The sequence below is a fragment of the Lucilia sericata genome, unplaced genomic scaffold, assembly GCF_015586225.1.
Source record: "Lucilia sericata isolate MDLA Ls3-8-SP2 unplaced genomic scaffold, ASM1558622v1 Contig000019F_arrow, whole genome shotgun sequence".
Taxonomy (NCBI): Eukaryota; Metazoa; Arthropoda; class Insecta; order Diptera; family Calliphoridae; genus Lucilia; species Lucilia sericata.
Genome location: NW_023994058.1, coordinates 2299 through 23335, shown reverse-complemented (window position 1 = coordinate 23335; position 21037 = coordinate 2299). Strand labels below are relative to the sequence as shown.

The 21037-nt window shown below is 29.1% G+C and overlaps 7 protein-coding genes across 11 annotated transcripts; 5 read left to right on the top strand and 2 right to left on the bottom strand.

The window, feature by feature from the left end:
- Nucleotides 1-202: 202 nt before the first annotated feature.
- Nucleotides 203-3820, top strand: LOC119607397 (protein CEBPZOS). Of its 2 annotated transcripts, XR_005231727.1 has the most exons (3): nt 203-502; nt 1779-1969; nt 2195-3820. XR_005231727.1 is itself a non-coding variant. In XM_037961283.1 (2 exons), exons 1-2 carry the CDS (start codon nt 373-375, stop codon nt 1910-1912), a joined length of 264 nt encoding a protein of 87 aa, XP_037817211.1. In that variant the 5' UTR covers nt 203-372; the 3' UTR covers nt 1913-3820. The 2 variants fall into 2 exon arrangements, 1 of the variants encoding a protein (XP_037817211.1); XM_037961283.1 differs by having other exon boundaries at nt 1779-3820.
- LOC119607373 (tubulin-specific chaperone C) lies at nt 223-3820 on the top strand. 4 transcript variants are annotated; one of them, XM_037961273.1, is made up of 3 exons: nt 223-502; nt 1779-1969; nt 2195-3820. In XM_037961273.1, the coding sequence occupies exon 3, from the start codon at nt 2401-2403 to the stop codon at nt 3535-3537; it is 1137 nt and encodes a 378-aa protein (XP_037817201.1). In that variant the 5' UTR covers nt 223-502; nt 1779-1969; nt 2195-2400; the 3' UTR covers nt 3538-3820. The 4 variants fall into 4 exon arrangements, with proteins under 4 accessions (XP_037817201.1, XP_037817179.1, XP_037817187.1 ...); XM_037961266.1 differs by lacking the exon at nt 223-502 and adding an exon at nt 798-902; XM_037961251.1 differs by having other exon boundaries at nt 227-502; nt 1779-3820.
- On the top strand, nt 2036-2500 carry LOC119607408. The gene has a single exon (XM_037961299.1). It carries the CDS (start codon nt 2146-2148, stop codon nt 2377-2379), a length of 234 nt encoding a protein of 77 aa, XP_037817227.1. The 5' UTR covers nt 2036-2145; the 3' UTR covers nt 2380-2500.
- An 800-nt stretch (nt 3821-4620) lies between the features above and the next one.
- On the bottom strand, nt 4621-8229 carry LOC119607365 (kelch domain-containing protein 3). The gene is given in 7 exon segments (XM_037961239.1): nt 4621-4981; nt 5048-5200; nt 5811-5826; nt 5829-6005; nt 6069-6568; nt 7218-7517; nt 7696-8229. Coding segments are annotated over 6 exon segments (1143 nt in total). The 5' UTR covers nt 7451-7517; nt 7696-8229; the 3' UTR covers nt 4621-4917.
- Nucleotides 8230-8537: 308 nt separating this feature from the next.
- LOC119607355 (transforming growth factor beta regulator 1) lies at nt 8538-10457 on the top strand. Its single transcript, XM_037961226.1, has 3 exons — nt 8538-8841; nt 8914-9819; nt 10317-10457. Exons 1-2 carry the CDS (start codon nt 8731-8733, stop codon nt 9787-9789), a joined length of 987 nt encoding a protein of 328 aa, XP_037817154.1. The 5' UTR covers nt 8538-8730; the 3' UTR covers nt 9790-9819; nt 10317-10457.
- A 144-nt stretch (nt 10458-10601) lies between these two features.
- Nucleotides 10602-13018, bottom strand: LOC119607344 (etoposide-induced protein 2.4 homolog). Its single transcript, XM_037961215.1, has 4 exons — nt 12797-13018; nt 12322-12644; nt 11508-12182; nt 10602-11442 (listed from the first exon to the last, which is right to left on the bottom strand). Exons 1-4 carry the CDS (start codon nt 12809-12811, stop codon nt 11028-11030), a joined length of 1428 nt encoding a protein of 475 aa, XP_037817143.1. The 5' UTR covers nt 12812-13018; the 3' UTR covers nt 10602-11027.
- A 2224-nt stretch (nt 13019-15242) lies between these two features.
- LOC119607337 (major facilitator superfamily domain-containing protein 1-like) lies at nt 15243-19941 on the top strand. The gene is given in 10 exon segments (XM_037961204.1): nt 15243-15259; nt 15553-16473; nt 16475-16526; nt 17420-17947; nt 18016-18181; nt 18249-18528; nt 18530-18561; nt 18636-18754; nt 18819-18918; nt 19714-19941. Coding segments are annotated over 9 exon segments (1491 nt in total). The 5' UTR covers nt 15243-15259; nt 15553-16344; the 3' UTR covers nt 19799-19941.
- Nucleotides 19942-21037: the final 1096 nt, after the last annotated feature.

The window sequence follows — 21037 nt, the reverse complement described above, 5'->3', positions numbered from 1 at the left end:
ACATTTAATTAGCCATTGAGTAATATTGGCATATTATGTATATAAATATACAGACATATTACATAAACACTAATTTCCATCATAATCTCTTAAAAAGATGGCAGTTAATGGTGTAAATTTTTAACAACACCTCTTATAGTGTTAAATATTTTAAAAATACAACACTGAATTTGCTATTACAAAAACAATTTGACAGTATGAATTCAACAGCTGTTTAGTTGTACATTTTTCCAATTCTTAATTTTCGTTCGAAAAATTGAAGAAAAACTCGTGCAGATTTTATTAACCTTCTGTGTTTTGTTTTTGCTAAATTCATGCAAAATTTCGATTGCAAAGAAAAAGAAATATTTAAATAGTTTATTAATACGTGTAATGTTGCCAAAAACACCCAAAAGTCCTTTCTGGAAATTCGTCAAAAGCAGTGCTAAGACACTTTTTATTATAGAAACCTTTTGCTTTGCAGCATCATACGGAGTTTATTATCGCATGAATACAAATCGTGGTACGTATGTATATTATTTGGTGATATTTATGTAATTAAAATAAAAACTAGTGAAAGTTGTGAAATTCATTTGTGAAAAAAATTTGCAAAAAAGGATACAAGTGACTTGTAAAAGCCGTTTACAATAGGGTAGGTCTCTTTTTTAGTTTACACACATAAAATGGATACATACAACGTCACTTTGTCAGACACAAACTGACAAATTCAGATGGATGAGTCAGTCAGAGGTCTTTGATTTGAGAAGTATGTTGTTGTTTTTTACTGCAACTCTTCTACTACTCGTATTATTGATTTGATGTTTTGATTATTGCGTCATAGTAATTTATAAATATTTGCATCAGTTTCTTACAGTTTTGTTAAATTTAATTGATCCTAATACTTGTAACTATTGATTTGCATAGTAAGTTAATCCCGTAAGAAATCTAAAAATATCCGTTAATCATATTTATTAAAGTGTAGCGGAAAATTATGTTTTATTTACATATTAAGATGGGCAGTTAAGGGAAGTGTAATGGATGTTATACCTATTTTTAAAAGATTTTAGAGATTTGTACACTTTACGGTAAAGTGTAAAGTTTACACTCATTATATTTTCGTCAGTTCACATTATTTTAGAATTGATATCTGGTCAATCCAATAGTATAAAATGCGTCCAAAAATCCGATGACTACTTTAAAATTAAATTGATCTTATGAATTGCATTTCTATGAGGAAATTATTAGGATTACAATCTTTAAACGATTGCCTATTTTTAAATAATTTTTGTATCTAATGTCATAAATCCTTTTTTCCTTAAAGACTTTCTAACACTATATTGCCCCGATAAAACAAAAGTTGCAATGAAATTCGGAGTAAATAAGTTTTACAAGGTATTCTTTACAAAATTCATTTTTGGATAAATATTTTGAGACCAATTTTGCAGACATTGAAGTTATGTAGCAATTTCTTAATTTTATAAAATTACAATTTGAAAAATGTGCATGTCTATCTAAGTGTTTTTTTATTCAGTGGACAGATGCACAAGTATCTATAAAAGAAAATACTGCAATTGCGGTTTAATATTCTGAATTTAGTTAAATTTACTATACATTTCCGTTTTTCCTATCGTAAATAAAATCTTTTAAGATTACTAACTGCATAATGAGAAAATTTTAAAAATAAGAACAATTGTGGCACAAGTCACTGCATCAGATGTTATTATGAATTTATTAAAATATCTGCGTTATTATTTCTATTTAATTTAATGAGAAAAATATTTCTTTTATTTTTAAAACAGAGTTCCGTCAGTACATTAACGAAAACTTCCCTTTCGTATTGGATTATTACTATAAAGTTGGAGAATTTCTTGGCGATAGTAATTTGAGAGAAATCGATTCTACCATTTGGCGTACTCAGGAAAAGAAGGAATAATTCCCCAAAAAATAACAAATCCAAATAAAAATAGTCAAAACAAAACTCCAAAATAAAGTAAATTCAGTTTTAATTAAACTCAACTAAATATTAAAAAATACTGTAGTTCAAACTCCTAATTGTTAACCCCCACACACACTCTTTAAAATTTTAAGTTTTCCTTCTACTATCTTAAAAATACTTTATTTACTTTTTTAATTTGTAAACACTTGAAAAACTAAATATTAACGTAAATGGCTTCAAATCCTTATGTTAAATCACTATTTTGGTTAATATCAATAGGCGGCCTTGGGTATGGTCTCATGCGTTTAACTGCACCTTCTGAGGAAAAGATAGCGAAAATTCGTGCTACTACCGCTGGTATCCATCTAACAGAAGACGAGAAAAAGAAAGTATTATTCCTTAAGAAATTGCAAGAAGCAGCCTACCAAAAAGATCCTGTTTATTTAAAGAAACCTGAAAATTAGATAAAAAAAATTCAGCTCAACATGAACCACGATTTAGAAGACAACACTTTGCAAACTATGGAGCAAACAGATTCTACGATCAACAATCTCACAAATCCTGCTATTAAAAAAGATCAAATATTAGAACGTCTTAATAAACGCAATAAAGAACGTCAAAACTATTTAGATGTAAAACTTGAACAGCGTCACAAGGACAGTTCTGAATTAGAGGGAGCAGATTATTTCAAACAAACCTTTGCTGATAAAGTGCGTGAAATTGAATTGCGAATTAAAAATGTTACCGAAGCTACAGCCAAAAAATCTGCGGGTGATGGTCCCACCATAGATCTGGCGCGATACTTTGCCGACATCACTATAGAAATCCAAGAATTGCAGAAATATTTAACTAATTCCACAACATTCCTCACGGAATACAAAATAAAGTCATGTCAAAAAATAGTAAACGATCTCTTGGCCACCTGCGAAGAGACCAGAATACGTTTAATGCCCAAAAAGAAATTTGGTTTTAGTGGCCGCAAAGTAACACCCAAGCCAGCGTTGAATCCCAAACTATCTTTAAATGACAAACTTGACTCTTCGGAAAAACTGCAAACTACCGCCTCCAGTCAAAATGTGGTCAACTGGACTCTGTCCAATCTTAAAAACGAATACATCTGTCTAAAAGAAGAACAAGTCAATGGCAAAGATATTACTATATCCAGTTTAAAGAATTGCTTTGTGGAACTGCAGGGACCAGCCGGTTCGGTACAAATATCAAATTGCCAAGACTGCACATTTCTATGTGGTCCCATAGCTCGTTCTCTATTTGCTGAATACTGCAATAACTGCGCCCTTAATGTGGCCTGTCAGCAACTAAGATTCCATTCATCGGCAAAGTGTCGCATTTATTTGCACGTTACCTGTCGCGGCATCATAGAGGACTGTAAAGAAATCGAAATAGCTCCCTATAATTATGAATACGCCCACATTGAAGAGGACTTTAAATTGGCCGGTCTTAATAAAGAGCAGAACAACTACACTGACGTCGCTGATTTCAATTGGCTGTCACCTGATGTCCCTTCGCCCAATTGGCATTTGATTAAGGACTGTCCTTCAGTCAACTGGCAGGATGTTAGAAATGAATGGAAAATACGTTACATAGACAATGCCTCCTTATAGTCCAGAGAATGGTGGTTTCATTTATTGTGGGTCTTCTTAGCTGTAATCATTTTCATAATAATCATCCCGAACAAACACGCTATAAGCAATGAAATTTTAAATTTCTTATTTAAATTGAAAAACCTTTATAAGTTTGTGGGTTTTAAATGGTCGTATTTAGTGACATTTATCAACTCTAATTTCCAGCAATTTAAAGAAAAGACTTGAATTTAAATTAAATCCCTCATTAAGAATTGTATAGAAAAATTAAAATTGCAAACGAAAAATATATATTAAAAGTGATTATAGTTTTCTTTTCTTTAATTATTATCTTTGGGAAATTATGATCACATTATTTATTTAACTATACATCTTAGATTTTTAGTAACATCAATGTGTATTAAAAAGTTTGAAAGTTTGTTTGTCATTTTATTAAAAATAATAAAATTGTAATCCAGTTTGTACGCATATTTAATAAAGAAAGGAATAAAAAATAATAACTTTCAAAAACAACTTTTAACTTTTTTTATTTCAAGTAAATAGAAAAAATAAACCATAATATATGAATAATGGTTATAGCAGACGTGTGGAATGATTTTAAGAATTAGAGAAATTTATTGCTAGACATTTCCCAAGCTTTTCTCAAATCCTCAAATATGAATTGAACGCAGTTAAGGGTTTATTATGCAAACAGCGATTACAATAACAAAAAAATTTCTTCCATAATTTTTACAAAATTTTGACTTAAGATTCCATTTTTATTAAACATGTGTTAAGAATTTATATTTATGTATAACTTAAATATATATTTATAAAAAAAATAATCTGAAATTAATAACACAATTTTTTTTTAAATACTTTTCATTTTTACAAACTTAAAATAACTAAAAAAAAATACAAAAATTACATAAAAAACACACTCGGAATCCTAAAAAATGTCAACAAAATTAAGAAGTGTATGTATGCTCATCACCATTTTTAAACACTGCAAACTTGCAAGTGATTCTAAGGATAAAAATGGTGACGTGCATACCCATAATGTTTTCGAGTAACAAACTACAAAGTTGGCAGTTGAACACTTTTTCTAACAAAAAGAATCATCGATACTTTAGTAAATTTTTTGTGTTTCTTATATTTTGTATAAATGTACGTATTTGTGGATGTATGTATATCTTACTGACGAGGGAGCAATTGATGGGTGATGGTGGTGGTGGAGGGAATGAGATTAATGTGTGTTAAAAAAATTAAAATTTAATTGCGCTATTTGTAAACAATTTGCTTTTCTTTTCCAACAGTGACTTTAAATTTTGAAAATAAAAACAGCTTTTTTTTTAACTGTTTCTAGTTTCATTTTTGTGAATTATGTTTCTGCTACTTCTGTTATCCTCTTATAAGATCCCTTCAACCAGCATGATTAATGGGTCGACTTATGGAATTTGGTTGTGTCATGGCTTTTATTTCTAGTCTGTAATTTATATATAAAATAATTTATTAATACATTTTATTATTGTAAGGAGATTTAAAAACTCACCTTAATTCTCTGGGTAACCAGGTGGTATCAATGCGATTTTCAACAACGGCTAATATTGCCAGGGTTTTCAAGTTCGGCTCAAAATCAAGTATGTTTGTGTCATTATTGTCTATCAAAAATGCTTGTTCTTGAGCGGTTTCATGAGGATAAGGACTGAAATAGAATTTTTTAAAATATAAATTGAATTAAAAATCGCATTTTTGACAAAGTTCCAACAATATTACATTGGCTTATTATAAAAGAAATTTCAAAATTAAAAGCTAATTTTTCGATGAACAGTTACTGTATTTTTACTGACAGCTTTAATTTATAGAAATTTATAGAGAAAATTTTAATTTGTAGAAAAAAATAATTTTTCGTAAAAAATTAAATGCTTCAAATAAAAACGTACTCTATTCAAATTGCAATGCTAGAGTGGGAGACATGAAGCACATTGTAAGGGGTAATTACAATGGTCCTGGGTGAGATAATAATTGTTCAAAGTGTGATAATATGAAATCAAATTCTAATTAGTATTTAAATGTTGAAGAAATTAATGGAATAATAAAAAAATTGAAATGTCTCTTAAAATTGTTATCAGTTTTGAAATTCATTAGCTTTTAAGTGCATTATATATAACATTGTTTGAAAAAATTAAATTTCAAAGATAACTAACGGTAATAGTAAATAATAATAGATGTTATTAAAAGTCAGTGCACGATATCAAAGAGTTTATATTTTATAAATGTTAAAAACTAATCAATAACAAAAATAAATTACTCACCTAGTACCACCAAATAAAATAATCGTGAGCCTTTGACAATTCCTACTTGTCGTCGTCGTGGTGTAGGTGGTTTGCCATGAGGCTTAACAAGATTCCAGCAGTTGGCTTTCGGATCAAACGTATACAAATCGTTAAAATGTTGATCCAATAAGCCATTATAGCCGCCAAATACATAAATTAAATTATTATAAATAACTGTAAATTAGAAAATACGAGTTCAATAAAGAAAAGAAAATTACCCCATAAATCAAAACTTACACATCGAATGGCTTCTCCGACCAACCGGTACTTTTCCCGTTGTCGACGGTCGATGCCACACTTTAGTCTTTAAATCTAAATACACTATTTCCGGACAATACATCTCCTCTTGACTGTGATACGGACTGTGTTTATCACCACGACCGCCAAATATATACATTCTACCGTGTATGTGCTCAGCGGTATGAAAGTCCCGAAATGATGGTGGCACACCAAATGTTTGTATGTAGCGCCATTCCATTGTGTCGAAATTTAAGGCATGGACATCACACGAAAACTCGTGTATTTCTTCGACAAAACCGCCAAATATATACATACAATTATCGATGACACAGGCTGAGTGGCCATCTCTTGAACCCGGTATGGCACCTGTTACTTGTGGTCGTGACCAGCTAAGTGTTTTCGGATCAAAACAATACAAGACATTACAAAGGGTTTCATCATTTCGTCCTCCCCACATGTAGATTTTATCATTGTAAGTAACAGCAGTGTGGCCATATCTGGAAAAGACAATCATTTTTATTTATAGACACGAAAAGACATTTAATATGTCAGTTCTTATCATTGTAGATTTTTTAAAGAAATTCTTAATTTTATTTTTATTAACAATCTATAATAAAGTTGTTCAAGTGCATACAGACATACATACATATTTATTTAAAATTATCTCAATTTTAATATAAAAGCGCACATACATTTATACATAAATGCAATTTTTGCAATTTATGTTATTTTTTTGTATTGAAAATGATTCCATGAAGATATGAATATATGAATATAATGGATGGACTTAAGTTTTGAGTTATGTGCAAAAGTAAAATAAATTTAGGACTTTAAAATAGTATTTACAACTTAAAATTAAATTTCCAAAACAAAACTAAATATTCTATTTCTAGAAGGACTTTTGTACCACAATAATAAATTAGAGAAACTTCTTATTTTACAAAAAATATTTTGCGAGATTCTTTTAATAGTAAATTATATCACCAATAATAAACTAAACATTTTTCTCTTTAACTTTAGAGTCGATATTATCCTAAAATCTGAACTGAACTTTTGAACTAATTCAGTAGACTTCAGGCTACTGAATTAGTTCAAAAGATTACTCTAGGTTCACATATTATTTTATTAAATAAAAAATCTACTTACCTTTGGAATGGTACTTCGGGATATTTTAATATAGTTCCATTTTCACAGCGTCTTTGTGGCAGCAGAGCCCAACGCAGTGTTTGTGTATTCAATACATGTACATCTATTGACTCATTGAAGCGATAATCATCGCCTGTGCAGTAGCCACCAAAGGAATATATGAAATCACCGACACATACAGCCGCATGATTTACTCTACGTGGTCCTCCATCTAAGTGTACTGTCCAACGCATCTTCCTCGGTTACAACTGACAATAACTAATCGTCTGCGCTAAAAAATATGTAAACAATATTGTATTCCTAAAAATAAACATACAAGGGATAGAAAAATACAAAAAATAATAAATAAAAATATCGAAACGAAATCGAAAACGGGGTGAAGGTCAATTTGCCAACAAAAAACAATACAAACAAACAAATCTTTTTGTATATTTATGTAGTTTTTATGCTATTCTTTTATGTATTTTTATTTTCATACCTGCCTGCTGCTATTGAAGTCGTTAATTTCCGATTTATTTGGAAAATCTTTCTCCCTACACCACCAACCAAACTCCAGTCAGTCTTATGTTTTAAGGATGATCGCTGTTTGGAGTAATTTTCCTAAAAACAACTCCACCTTTCTCTTCAGCGAAACCAAAATTGACTACAATCGAAACACAAAATGAAGCGAATAGTCAGGCACACCTGTGCTAATACACCAATTGGCAAATATTTTTCGTGTTATTTCCTCCTCTATTATTTTTGTATTCCAGTGCGTGTGTTTTCTTTTATTTAAACAAGTGTTTTTAATTATAATTATTTGAGTTTGTTTAATTAGTTTTCACTTTTGCGAATACATTTAAATTTTATTTTTGAACAATAATACATTAATTATGAAACTGATAATGTTATTTTTCTGCCCTCTACTTTTTTCTTCTTTGCCACTTTTATTATTGTTTTCTTCTTTATTTTTCACTTGATTTTCTCTTGCACAGTTGTTTTCAAAAAGGTACATTGAAGAGTCATAATACATTTTTGTAGACATGTTAACTCTGGAAAAAGTTAACACATGTTTGTCATTAATGTTAATAATAGGAATGTTGTTAAATCATTTTGATTTAAAAATATGTATATGATTAAAATAAAAATATATTTAACTTAATAAAATATAGATAACAATATGAACATCATGTCTTTTCCCCTATACATTTATCTTAACATTAAGCAAAAGACAAATACATAGTCAAATGACAAATTCATTTCATGGCTTGTTTATTCAAAGAATTCTTATTTAAAAGATTTTACAAATCTTTCATTCGGGATCTCAAAAGGTTAATTGTTTGTTACCCTATAAGGCCATGATTCATCCCTCTGTTATCAGCACCAAATGCCAAGAATTTGGCAACACTGATTTCAAAAATAAACAATTGTTTACCTTTTTCGTAAATGTTTTTTGGAGGAATATTTTATTTGTATTGTTTTGTGAGAAAATATGTAAATATTTTGTAGTAAAATCAATATCGAATCAATAAAAATGTCTTCTTTGCACTATCAATATCAAAACAGTCAACATTCACGTGTAATGAATTTAAAATATAAATCAAAATACAAGAAATTAAAAAGACAAATTAAACAATTGGTTTTTGTAAGTGTAAATTATCACATATTTTTTACAAAGTTGTGATAAATGTATATGCATATTTTTTTCAAATCAAAGGAAAATGCTGCTTTATGCGATGAAGTTGCCCAAATACAATCAGACTTGTCGACAGCACGTGACGAAAGGAAATATTTAATCAAACGCCTTATGCGCCATGAAGGTTATGAAAGTACAGAAAAAACTCCGGTGGATGGTGCAACACCACAAGCAGGGACTACCCAAAAGCCTTCAAATAATATGCCAAAAAAGCGTGGCCCCAAAAAACGAGTGCTACAAGTCAATTCCAATATTGAGGATGTGGAAAAGTTAAGACTCATTTGTGAGGATAAATTTGATGTGGACACTCAAGGTAAACCCAAACTACCCATAAATCTTTATAATATATTGGTTCACTCTATGGGTGAAATATTGCCAGCAAATCCAAATTTCCATAACGCGCACTGGATCTATCCGGTGGGCTATGTAGCCACACGTATTTATGCCCATCCCAAGGATCCACAACGTAAATGTGTTTATACCTGTAAAATTTTAAATAATACGGGCATGCCACAATTTCAAATAATACCGGACAATGACCTTGACAGTGTTTTCTTTGGTGAAACGGCAAATATCTGCCATCAAACGTTATTGGAAACTCTTAAAAGATCTTTGTCTGATGGCACCAAGTTGCCTTTACATGTCCAAGGTGAAAAATTCTTCGGTTTAGCTAATAATACCGTGCAATCTCTAATCAAATTGGACGGTACCTTTAAGCAATGTGCAAATTTTAGAGGTTTCCCTAGCAAAAGCGATAGTAACGATTATAATATTCCTGAAGAGAAGGACCCTACTATGTCGTATGAAGCTTTGCAGTCTTTGATAACGATGACAGCGTATCACACTATGCCGGAAATAAAAGATGAACCACCGGATGAGCTCTTTGAATTGAATTAAGCGAGGTTTAATATCTCTTTTATTATTAAGGGCGGATTTTTCAGATAAAGATAATCTACATTCTTTGTTTAAACCTAGTTTAATATATGTTTTGTGTTTTTCAGTAAACAGTAACGTTACTTATTATCTTAGTTTAACTGAGTGTTATTGGCCAATTAAACTTAAGTTATAAGTGAGAAGACACAATTAATAAAAACAATAAAACAATGATTTCGGAAGAACAAAAACTTAATATTTTAAGTAAATTGCAATTTTCCAATTTGTTTTGTTTTATTTATTATTGTTTTAAATGTTTATTTAACATTTTTCCAAAATTTTTCATTTTACAAAAGTATTATTTGCAAAAAACAGCTGTTCATTGTTTATGTTTTTGAGTGAAAAGTTGGCAATACTAACAAAGTTAACTAAACTTACATCCATAACTGAAAAACACAATCATCGGTTAAAGTCCGTCTAAATTTGTTCCGAGTTTAATCTAACAGCAAGTTAAGCCTAGTTTAACTGAGTAGTAAGAAACCCGCCCTAAGTATTTGTAAATGCTTAAGAAGGGTTTATAATATAAAAAGAAAATAAAGTATAAGCAAGCTAAGTAAATTTTGCATTTACAATAAAACGCAAATTTGAATCGTGTAGAAATGAGGATAGCAACCTCCATTTTTTATAACTAACCCAATGATTTTTTTTAAATGTGTATATTTTTAAAATTTTTGTACAAATGATTACAATTCATTTGTTCAAATTTTGTTCATCTTCGAGATACTTTATTTTAAATTAAAGTTTGAATTCGGTTAAAATGAATTTGCTCACAAACAAATTTGGTTCTTGTACCAGTATAGAATAATAAGTAAAACATTTAATAAGAAATATGTCTTATTTATTTAAAAAATATATATAAAAGTGGAGATGACTACCTTTGTTTCTAATTCCCTCTTTTATAAAACGATATTTTTCTTAAACACATTAGATAGGTTTTTAAAAATATTTGTTATTGGTTAGTGTTTAAATAAAACGCCGTTTCTTTTATGCAAATAAAAAAATATATAATAAAGCTAAAAAATCATAAAAAACATTACATACTTAAATATTACACACAAAGAAATATTTTTGAAACAATTAATTTCTTTTATCTGTAAGTCTGTATAAATCAGTATCTTTTTGAATTTCTCTCTCAGCAGATTTTATACATTTATTACCAAAAAGCTAATACCACCATCACGTCGCGGCCATTAACAAAATAACTATCTTCGTTGATTTGTAGACTTTGCTTGAGTAGTTGTCGGCGCAACCGGTGCTCCCGGAACTGGTGTAGGTATTAATGTTCGAGTACCTTCATTGTAACGTATTTGTGTACGACTAAAGTCGGAACGAAATTGTCGTTCTGGTGTTAATCGTGCTGGACTTATCCTCTGTGGTGGCTGAGGATAACGAAATTGTGGTGTTGGTATTTGCAATGATGGTGATGGTGAGGGAGAATTGTCCTTAGCAGAACTACGTCGATGTAGTTGATTTCTTTGTTTTTGAAGTAGTTGCTGTTGCTGTTGATTGTGTTTTTTATGTTGTGCGAGTTTACTGGCAGTTATATTAGCTTTACGTCCACCAAACATAAGATTTGATACAAATATAGTAGGCGAGAATAGACGTAATGGAGTATCTCTGTAAATGTATATACAAAATATTAATTAAACGATAAAAATAAAAAGTGTTCAAAATAAACTTACGTCGTTCCAATAACTGGTTTTGCCTCATTACCACTCAATATAAAGAGTGGAAAAAATATCGAAAATATACAGCTGCTTACAATTACTGAACTGGACATGTTTGTCAGCACCGTCAACGGTACCCCAAAACCCATAAAGTATGGCCAATTAATCTCTATATAGCTCAGACGTCTATGCAACTCCCAGCCCATATTAAACCATTTATATTCGAAAGAATACAGGGAATATAGCAAACATAGATGTACAAAACACAAGACTTCACCCACATATGGAAATGGTAGCAAATTTACTAGCATACTTTGTACCAGAAAGATGGCTTGGACTACCAAACTAAAGAGGAAATCTGCCACCAATTTACTAATATTCGGTATTAAACTTGGCGGGCCTTTGCGTACTTTATATGCTTCGTTGGCGATGTCAGCAAACCACAAGGAACTGACAATCTTGCTCAATAGAAAAATTGGCAAAACCCACATCATACCAAATATTATGGAAAGTATGGATTGTAACCAACCCCATATCATATGTAAGTCTTGAGATTTATCACCATAGCACAGAGTCAAGATAAATTTAAGTGTTGGTAAAAGAATCTGCTCAAATAATATTATACTCATCCAAGTAAAACCACCATTAAGGGCACAGCATTTGAGAACCTGTTTCGCAATTTTCTTTTCTCTAAAAAAGCAAAATACGATTTTTAAGATTTGTATGTGTTTATACTTAAAGCAAGACATACATATTTACATTGTACATATGTATGTACCTATAAAATTGTAATGTAATGTATGTACACATGTTGAATTATTAAACTTACTTGAAAGGTATAGACGGTTCTGCAGGCTTTTGTTTCTTTCTTAAACTATCCAAACGGCGTTCATCTGGATTTTCCTTATTAATAGCTGACCTCTCACGTTGTAATTCTTCTTCGAACATAGCCGATGCTGAGGATGGTACTGGCGATGGGCTTCGTCTTGCAGTGCCATGCCGACTTTCAAGTAGTTGAGCATCTGCTCTGGCTAATTGACGTTGAGCCTCTTCTTCAGCCTTCTGTCTATGGATTTCGGCATCAATATAAAAAACTAATGTCATACCTTTGATACTATCACACAAGCCATAAAAGAATGCCAAAGAAACTGTCTAGAAAAAAATAAACATGCAATATTCAGACTATTATCAAATACCAAAAAATAACAGCAATCAGCCCCCCACTCATAAACACATGAATATTGTGAACAAAGGTCTAACTGGAGGCATAATTACAATTCGTTCTGTATCTGCCAAATGCCTACCTTTATCGAGTCCATTTTGAAATTTCCTTTAATTTGTTAATATTTACATATAGACGAGTTTGGTTTTCTTTACTAAATTTAATAAATATTCATTTAATATTCCTTAAACTTTCAAATATGCGTCTTAATTCAATAAAAATACCAAAAATGCATCTGGTTGGCTCCTGATGTTAAAAAAAAGAATGACGTTTAATAACAATGTTGTTGTTGTGTTTGATAACAGAGCAGAGTTGTATAATAACAGTAGTAAAACTGACAACAGAAATTGATTTTTGCTAACTGTTAAAGCAACACTGTGTTTATGGACGTACGAAAAAAAAATAATTAAAAACAACAACACACACGAAATACAAAGACGGAATAAAAAAGTTTACAGTGAAAATTACAGATTTTATTTAGATTGTAAAAAATTAGCGGATTTTCATTGTTGCTTTTGAGCAACAAAACTGTATTATTTAAGAAAAAATTAAAAAAAATATCAGGGGTAAGCTGTAGTGTTTTGTATTTTGCCTGCATAATTTAAACTAATCGTTCGATTTTAATTATAACATATTCTTTGTTTTGTATTTATTTAAGAGTATATAACAAAGAAATGTAGTTTATACAAAGTGTTTTTTATTGTTAATAAATTGTGAACAAATTGATGGCAGATTATTAAATTATTTACTAAAATATGTTTGGAATTTTTCCTTAGTATAATACATTTACATTTATGTACATACATATGTTTGCATATATGTATATATTTAGTTATTATTTATGTTTGCTTATATACTTTACATTATCTTGATATGTAAATAACATTGTTATAAAAGATAATTTTAAGAAAGACAGGGGGAGGAGAAAACTTGTTGCATTTAGTAGTGGTAGCTGGTCGGCAGTTTTATATAAACAATAGAAATAAGATAAAAATATATTCATATTGACAGAAATTCTATATTTCAATTAATTTATTTTATTTCTTGTGTATTATTCTGTTATTGTTTAATTTTATTTCATTGTAGTATTTCACAAAAGCTATTATGATTATGTATTTTTATTTGCTGGGTCACTACACTTTTTCCAATACATCTTCATATTTACCTTTGCGCTGTTGTACGGTTCTCAATTTCTTTTAATTTATTTTGTTTATTTCAATTTTCATAAGTTGTCGTTTATTATTTGTTATATTTTTGCAAAATGTTAATTGCTTCTGTTTTTTGTTTTGTGCAAACAAACAATACTTTCGAATTTGTATCGTCATCATTCATATCTCTATATTATGTATGTAGGTAGGTAGGTATTTGGTAAAAAAAAATAAAAAAATATCTACAACTGTACATACCCATGTATATTTTTATTTTTGTAAAAACATTTTATTAAAGTGTTTTTAAATAATTTGTTTTGTTAAAATCTATTCCAGCTAAAAGCTAAAATAAATTAAAATTAGTAGGTATTAGTGAAGATGTACTATCTCTGAAAGTTTGAATAGAAACAGATTTTCTCGGTACCTATTGCATTTGACTATTTATACCCAACACCACTTTAGTGGAGCTTAAAATAATTTTCTAAATCGATTTAGCTATGTCCGTTTATCCGTCTAACCGTCCGTCCATGTAAACCTTGTAATTAAACTGCAGGGCACAATTTTGAAGATAATTCAATGAAATAGAAATAGTAAAAATAGACCATTATTCCACTTAGTCCTCATACAGCTGTCTTTGGTGTTTTGAGTTCATAATTATGATTAATATACTCGTATCTCGATAAAAAGCAGAACACAAGCAGCCTCATACAAACAAAGCCCCATTCAGAAAATTATTTAAATATAAACAATTTGCGATGAAATGCAGCATTTAAACATTTTAAGTAAATCGATCACCAAATTTTATGAGGATCGGTCAATATTTTCCCCCAACTCCAATATTAAGCATCTTTCAGGAAATTACTTTTTCATTAATCAATTGCTTAAATATATCGGAGGCAAGCTACAATAACTGGTGTAGGGCATCATATGGTTGGCCACGGCGGCTCATTTTGTCCAGCATATTGACAGTTAAATTGATATTTTCTTCATTCAGTTTAAACTACATACCTATATGTATTATGAAAAGAACTAGTACTAAATTTCAAAAGATTTTTTTAGTAGGTATACTGATTACTGACTTTTTATACCTTCTGTTACATTTAGGTATGTATATCAATATCTTGTACAGAGTTTACAATTCGTATACACTTTTACAAATTTTATGTACTAGTGAGATCCTAAAACGAAGAGTAAAACAAATAAAATATTATTTAATAATAACCGGTTATTAATTGAGCAAATTTTATTTATTTTAATTAGGTTACCCGTGCAGTTACTAGTTATAGTATTGGTTAAAAATGTATAAATTTCTATGGAATATCTACTATATTTGAAACAAAAATTGCATATATAAATTCTGTAATTTAGCTTCGTTTCATGGGAAATTCTCAATTCAAGTTAAGTTTTTTTGTAACTAATTGTAACAAAACTTTTTGTAATTTTAAACTGATTTATGAACCCAAAATATTGGTGAATAATAAATACAACATTTAAATATCACATGTCCAATGTTAAAAGAAAACTAAAAGCTAAGTAAAAATTAATAAAAAATATACAAAAACATAATTAGGTCAATGGCTTAGTAATGCAAAGTTGTAAGGCAATTTAATTAAAAACTCTGAAAATACAAAAAACTATTTACTTGAATATTTTTAAAAATTAATTTTCCATTGTTTTCATTTCATTACAGCTCTAATCAAGGCTTATTGTGTATTAGTATAATAAAAAACAATTAATTGATTTTGCGACGATTACTATTCATCTTTAGTGCATGAAGCTCAACTAGATCATCTTCGTCTTTAGAGTAATTACATGAAGCAAAGCGAAATAAAATAAAATCAAAGCAATAATTTTCATTGTTATTAAATAATTATAAAAAATAAAAATGCTATGGGTCGTCTATTTTAAACATCGATAAGCAATTGTAACGAAAGAAGTAAACATTATAAACGAATGATAATAAGAACGATAAGACAGCATAGCCAGCCAGTCAGTAAATACAATATTTAGAGTCCTGATTAGAAAATTTAAAAGAAGGAAGTTAGAGAAAATACTCAAACAACAATCACATTCAGCGAATCAATAATAAACTGTCTGTCTGTCTTAACTATAAAACTGTCTGCCTGTTTCATTTGTACATATTTTTGTTTTTATTTATACACACATTGTGATAAATATTGTTTTTGTTTTGACTCAGTACAACATAGTTCAGCTCAGAACGCCCTCAAATCATTGTTAAAGTTTAAGTTACAATTTACCCGCTTATATTTGTTTCAAATCAGTCATTTTTCAATACACAAACAAAGAAAAATAATATATTGAATATAAACAGGCCATAATAACTGCTGCTTGACTGATAACACCATAACAGAAGTCAACACATTTTGAAAACAGTTACAATCGAAATATCAACGAATAAAGTAGCTCCTGCTCTCATTCTCATCTGAAACTTGCGCTTAATTTTTCATCAGACTAGCACAATATGAGCGACGATAATTTACCTATAGTCGAAAATGAACATCAACCTGCATCTATTCGGCGTGGACCACCCGATAATGAATTGGATCCCCAACCTACCGGATGCGGTGCTTCGGCATGCTGTAATCCCTCCTAGCGGATTTCATCGTTTTCTGGCTTTGATTTTCATGTGTCTTTTGGGTTTTGGTAAGTAGAAAAAAATATTCTTTTTTATAGCTTGTGTTGTTTTTATACAAATGATAAGAATTTTCTTACTTTCAATTTGTTTAATTGGTTTTTAAATTAAGCATATAATTTCACTTCTTTTTCGATCGTAAATAATATTTATTGTCTTATTGTGGTCTTGTAGGATCACACAAATACATGTATAGGGCGTGCGAATTAATTTAAATATGTCAATCCTTATCATACATATGTGGAAAAATTTATTGTGTTAAATGAATTGTGATTAACATGATGCATAAATTTTATGGGTACAAAGTTTTTAATTTTGTTTTGTAGTGATAATGTCTCAAAGATTTTTGAGAGTTCTAAATTCTAAGAAAGTTTGAGTCATAGCTTAGAATGAAAAAACTGGACAAAATTTTCAATTTTCATATTAAAACAAAAGGGTGTATTTTCTACATTGATACTAGAAAACTATAGATTTTTTAAAATATAAATAAAACAAAGACAAAACCATATTTTCAAATAACTTGATTATTATTAATAAGTAGTTTATACCCTTCAACGTGAATAATATATATAAATTTAAACAAAATAAATATTTTAAATTGCTATTTTTGTAAAATGATGAAAGTGTACTAAAAATTATTGAACACAATACTGAACACAATTTTTTATTTTAAAAACAACTGTGTTATACCTTAAAAGCTTGTTGAATTAGCTGAAAAATAAATTTAAAAATTTCGTTATTTATTTATTTATTTTTTAAGATGATTAAATTCCATAAATCATCTGCAATTGTTTGCTAATTTTCAAATTCAGTTTTCTTGGTTTTTACCAACATTTTAATTTCCTCTGCTACACTTGAAATTTAAATATTCATTGATAATATCTTTCTATGCCTCCTCGTTTAGGTTCCTACTTTTGTTATGATAATCCCGGCGCCTTACAAGAAGTCTTCAAAAAGGATTTAAACATCACAACCACTGAATTTACTCTTATATATTCAATTTATTCCTGGCCCAATGTTGTTCTATGTTTTGTGGGTGGTTTTCTAATTGATCGTGTTTTTGGCATACGTCTGGGCACCATTATCTACTTATTTATACTGTTGATTGGTCAATTGCTTTTCGCCTCAGGTGGTATATTGGGCACTTTCTGGATAATGATTGTCGGTCGTTTTATATTCGGTATTGGTGCCGAATCATTGGCTGTGGCTCAGAATAACTATGCCGTTTTATGGTTTAAGGGTAAAGAATTGAATATGGTGTTTGGTTTGCAATTGTCGGTGGCACGTTTTGGCAGTACAGTTAATTTTTGGGTAATGCAACCCATTTATAATTATGTTACGAAATATTATCCCGATCATAGGGCTCTAGGTGTGGTATTGCTGCTGGCAGCTGGCACCTGTGTCATGTCATTAATATGTGCTCTTATACTGGGTAAGTAAAAGAAAAAGTGGTATTATTTTTAATAATTTTAAAATACTTTTATTTTGTTGATTTTTAAGGCTGGATGGATAAAAGAGCTGAACGTATTTTACAGCGTAATAACAATCCTTCAGGTGAAATTGCCAAACTAAGTGATATAACTACATTCAAAGTTACTTTTTGGATGGTGTCCATTATTTGTGTGGCTTATTATGTGGCCATATTCCCCTTTATTGCTTTGGGCAAGTAAGTGTTTCCCCAATTATATGTATATTTGTTGTTTATAGTTATTTAATATAATTTTCTTTTAAAGATCTTTCTTCATGGACAAATTCCATTTAACGCCTGATGAAGCCAACAATGTTAACTCCATTGTTTATCTTATTTCTGCAGTAGCTTCTCCTCTGTTTGGTTTCATTATCGATAAGACAGGTCGTAATGTTTCATGGATTTGTGCTGCCACTTTGTCGACCATAGGAGCTCATACTTTATTAGCTTTTACCATGTTGAATCCCTATGTTGGTATGGTTTTAATGGGTCTATCCTACTCTATGTTGGCGGCTAGTCTTTGGCCTTTGGTGGCATTAATTATTCCCTGAATATCAATTGGGCACTGCTTATGGATTGTAAGTATATTCTTTTCGCAAATTGCAAATGAAAATGGTATTATTATAAAATATATATTTTTTGATAAATGCAGCTGTCAATCTGTGCAGAATCTTGGTTTAGCAGTCATTACAATTTTGGCTGGCATGATTGTTGATAATAGTAATGGTGATCATACCTATGTGGAATTATTCTTCTTAGGCTGGTTAACAAGTGGGTATTGTTAAAAATATATTAACAACGATTTATTAAAATGTTTTTCTTTTATCCCTTACAGTTGCCTTGATATCCACTTGTGTAATATATGTGTATGATCGCAAAACTGGAGGAAATTTAAATCTGACACCAGCTCAACGTACCGAATACAATAATGCAATGTATGTAGAATTTTAATATTAAAAACAAAGCAAAAACATAGCTATTGATAAATTCCCATAATCTTGTACTACTTTGTTTTATGATAATTGGCTTATAAATTTCTCTTACACTCCCATTCCTACTCATATTAATGTTTATCTATAAAATTAAACTAATTTTCATTGTTCTAAATGTTTTTTATCCAAATCAATTTTTCAAAAATCTATCCTACTAATATTTATAACTTAATACACATTTAATCAACTTATATTAACAATTAACAAACATTATTAATATCATACATATATTATCATCAAACATATTTTCGAAGGCTGTTTCTTTAAAATTTCATTTTGTATTTTTTCGGAGAAAATTTCATGTTCAAACTTTTGCTGGATAAGTTTGCTTTGAAAGTTAATTAAAATTGTAGTTTAGATGTTCATCTGTATATCTCAGCTTTTTGATTACATTTTAAATTTAAAATTATTTAAAAAAATCTCATTCGTCTCCGATTCAGCGTGAGATCTACTGGTATTTAAAAAATTATTACTTTTAATGCAGTATAATCCGCTGATACCAAGTCTGGATTGTAATCAAATAGTACCAATTTATTTCTCAAAAGTCTTTATCAAAAATAAATCTATATCGCTCTGTCATCTCTTATTGTCGAATACAAATAAGAGAAAAACAAATCTCAGACAGCCTTTTCATTGTCCACCTTCTTAATACATATCAGATTCAATATTAAATTATTTGTAGAAAAAAACTTTCAATATTTTTATTTATACTTATTATTATTTGTGTGTTATCTCTAGTGCTGCGGCTAGATTGATGAATGCAGGTGATGGTGTAAATAATGATGAATATGCCAGTGATCAGGAGCCATTGCTAAATAATTAAACGAAACACAATTAATACGAACTCATTTGTTGCTAACATTTTTGTAAATTCGATTTGATAAAACAACCACCATACATACAACAAATAAATATATTTTTAGTTTATTTAATGGGAAAATTAAAAAAAATAATAATTAAAACCAACATATCAGTTGAAAGCTTTATCTCTATGTTTGTAATACTTTAATTCAAAATTTCTAAACTGTTATTATTTTTCATTTTTAAAACATTTGCATTTACAATTATTATTTTTTGTCCAATTTATGTTTACTGCCAGTTTCTTCATGTCGTAAGAAAAATACTAGCCGAAAAATTTGTGTGAAATCCTTTTAAATATGAGAGCTTTTTGCACAAAATATTTGGGTTTATTTTTGTTTTGTCCTTTGAAGAACTGGTTGTTATTAGTCTTTTTATCATCTAAAACAAAAGACACTTTATATTTTTATTGTTTTTTTATATATATTTACAATTAAGTTTAGCTATTTAAGAAACAAATATTTTTCTTTAGTTTTTATTTAAAAAAATTGGTTACGTTAAGCATTATATTAAACAATAAGCTAATAGATTAATTATTAAAATATGTAACAAATAACATTATTGTATTAAATTGTAACATTATACGAATATCTCTACATAAATAAATCAATCAAAAAGGCTAAAATTTGTTAAAAATATTTATACAAAAATAAAAAAAAATACATTATTACTACATATTATTAATTATATATTGTTGTGGCTTTAAATGTTTTACAATTATTATGAATTTTAAATTATAAATAAATAAAACTAAATTAACATACAAATTAATTAAGTCAATGAACTCTCAAAATAAATATATAAATAATATACAAAACAATTTATTAAACACATAATTATAAATTATTCAAATTGTCGTATATTGTGATCAATTTAAAAAAAAATAATAAACAAATCTTTATATACATAAACTATCTTGTTAATTGTTAATATCGTTTTCGATTTTAAAGATATAGATTTATGAGTTTCAACTAAAACATGTTTTCTTTTGATTTTTCCGATTCAAATGTTTTTTCTGCTTTTCAATTAGGATCAAAATTTTATGTATTCTATATTTCGATTCAACCACACTCATTAAAATAAACGAAATGGAATTGTTTTTAAGGGTAATCACAAGACAAGCTCCTATTTCGATTCAAATATGTTTTAATCAAGTTAAATCCGTATTAAATTTTTCTGTCAAAAACACAGGGCCCAAATTACT